Below are 2522 nucleotides of genomic sequence, written 5' to 3' on the forward strand. Positions count from 1 at the left end.
AGTTATTTTCTATAGAAAATTTCTCTCTTTATTAAAGAGTTATTTTCTATAGAAAATTTCTCTCTTTATTAAAGAGTTATTTTCTATAGAAAATTTCTCTCTTTATTAGAGAGTTATTTTCTATAGAAAATTTCTCTCTTTATTAAAGAGTTATTTTCTATAGAAAATTTCTCTTTATTAAAGAGTTATTTTCTGTAGAAAATTTCTCTTTATTAAAGAGTTATTTTCTATAGAAAATTTCTCTTTATTAAAGAGTTATTTTCTATAGAAAATTTCTCTTTATTTAAGAGTCATTTCTCTTTTATTGAGACTAATTTCCTATAGAATATTTCTCTTATATAAGGAGTCACTTTCTATAGAAAATTTATTTTATACTAAGATACATTTTGTACAAAAAATCTCTTATATTAAGATCCATTCCAGAAAATGTCTCTTTTACTAAAAGTCTCTTGTTTTGAAACAGATTTTTGTAGAATTTTTGTTGTTGAACTAACAAAACATTTCTAATCTGATTTCTGTGGCACTTTTTTTAAATTTCTAAACTTTGTGGTTTTGTTTAATGCGTAACAATGTTCTTTTTATAAGCAATTGGATTTTAAGTAAAAAATCAAAGATAAGTTTTGTTAGTTTTTGTTGGTGAATTACGAAAATCTTGATACCTTTTGCTGTGCAACAAAAACCCAATCAATTGACCTATTTAATTGCATTCTTATCTTAACAACTAACAAATGGATAAAAATTAAATGTCTTTTCTTTACGGCCTGAGTTGTAAGTGTAACGAAGGACAATCAGTAAGACTATTGAGCTTAAAAACCCCTTTTACGTTTTGCATTAATTTCTTGCAGTAGTTTTTGTTTTCTTTTACTTGAAGCAATCACATCATACTCACCGTTATAGGTGGCGGCAATACGCAGCAATCGCACAAAATCGATAAATGTTGATTTGCCCAAATCACGTTCAGACAATGCCTGTCGCCATTTAATCCATTGAAATTCCAAATCCATATAGTTTCTTGTACGCACAATGTGTCCAATTATTGTTGGCACCATGGCCCACTGCTGACTGCAATCCTGTTGCACACACACCAAACGTGATGTTATAAATGTTTGCATGGTGTGCAACAACTCCTTGGCCTGTTCAAAGTCTCGTCTACCCAGGCCATATAGTTGCAGCTTCGACAGACGTTGCACCTGACGTCGTAGTGTTGAATTTTTTAATTGTTGCACTGGTATAACGCTGAGATTACCTGCCAATTCGTACACCAGGTTATGATAGTCTCTGTCTATTTCCTGTTTGATGGGCGCTTGATTAACGCTATATCCTCTGCCCTGCGTTAGACTATAGAAGAGTTCACGTTTGCGATTGTAAATCGATTGCATGCGCTTAATGGCCGTATTCAATGCCTTTGTAGCATGAGCTTCATAAACGGAGGAATGAAGGTATTTGTCAGTGGTATTTGTTGTAGCATTTGTCGTGGATATTGTTACTGTTGCTAGTGATGCATTCTTAATGTTGGTTGTATTGCTGATGGAGATGGATGAGTTGAGTTTTTGGTTGGCGGTGGTGGAGGGTATGCTTTGGCAAAGGGCCAAGCTAAAAATAACAAACTGTAACAAAGAGAAGAGTATGAAAAAGAAATTATATTAAAGTTTTTAAAGAGTTTAAAAGAAAGTAAGAAAAGGTAAATCTGTGATTAAGTTGAAGCAGTTTTTTTTCAAATATAAGTAACACAAAATACTTAAGTCTTTTGTTTTTTATCTCTTAAGCTCCGGAAATATAAAAACCCTTTGCCTTAAACATCGACTGTTAAAAATAAATAAATTTTTAAATAATCTGCTAAGAGCCAAAGTGGCCAACAGCAAATTACTTAAAAACCCGAGGCAATTTTGTTATTTATTACTTACCGTTACTTTAAAGAAGATGGATTTCATCTTGCTATGCTTGGATGTGTGAATGTGTGTGTCTAGTATTAAAACTTCCTTTTCCGTTTTATTTTTTTATGGTTTTTTTCGGGGGGTTTCTTATATATTCACCACTTTAAGTTCAAAATTGCTTTCTTTTTATAGTTTGTTTTGATTATTTTTTGTTGTTATTTTTTTCACAGCAATGATTGCAAAAAAGTTGAGCAAAATATAATAAAAACATTTCCTTGATTATATTTTAAACTTCTCTTTTTTCATTACAGACAAATATAAAAAATACAACATATAAAGAATTATAGGTGGTTTAAACCGACTACGATATCAGCTATATCAGATTTTGTATCAAATCTGATAAAAAAAAATCTCTTAAAAAAGTGAAAATTTCTATAGAAAATGTCTGAGAAATTTTCTATAGAAAATAGCTCTTAAAATAAGAGAAATTTTCTATAGAAAATAGCTCTTAAAACAAGAGAAATTTTCTATAGAAAATAGCTCTATAGTCTAGTCTATAGTCTAGTCTATAGTCTAGTTTATAGTCTAGTCTATAGTCTAGTCTATAGTCTAGTCTATAGTCTAGTCTATAGTCTAGTCTATAGTCTA

General features: G+C 30.3%; 1 protein-coding gene across 1 annotated transcript; it reads right to left on the minus strand.

The window, feature by feature from the left end:
• Nucleotides 1–420: 420 nt before the first annotated feature.
• Nucleotides 421–2266, minus strand: LOC124420701. The gene is made up of 2 exons (XM_046954584.1): nucleotides 1905–2266; nucleotides 421–1607 (listed from the first exon to the last, which is right to left on the minus strand). Exons 1-2 carry the CDS (start codon nucleotides 1929–1931, stop codon nucleotides 807–809), a joined length of 828 nt encoding a protein of 275 aa, XP_046810540.1. The 5' UTR covers nucleotides 1932–2266; the 3' UTR covers nucleotides 421–806.
• Nucleotides 2267–2522: the final 256 nt, after the last annotated feature.

This window comes from Lucilia cuprina, chromosome 6 (genome assembly GCF_022045245.1).
Source record: "Lucilia cuprina isolate Lc7/37 chromosome 6, ASM2204524v1, whole genome shotgun sequence".
Classification (NCBI taxonomy): domain Eukaryota; kingdom Metazoa; phylum Arthropoda; class Insecta; order Diptera; family Calliphoridae; genus Lucilia; species Lucilia cuprina.

Excerpts from the sequence above, each read along its gene's own strand:
- LOC124420701 (XM_046954584.1), bottom strand. The coding sequence starts at position 1,931 with ATGAAATCCATCTTCTTTAAAGTAACG. Across the intron at positions 1,608-1,904 it reads CCATCTTCTTTAAAGTAACG|TTTGTTATTTTTAGCTTGGC; the intron begins GTAAGTAATAAA and ends TCTTTGTTACAG.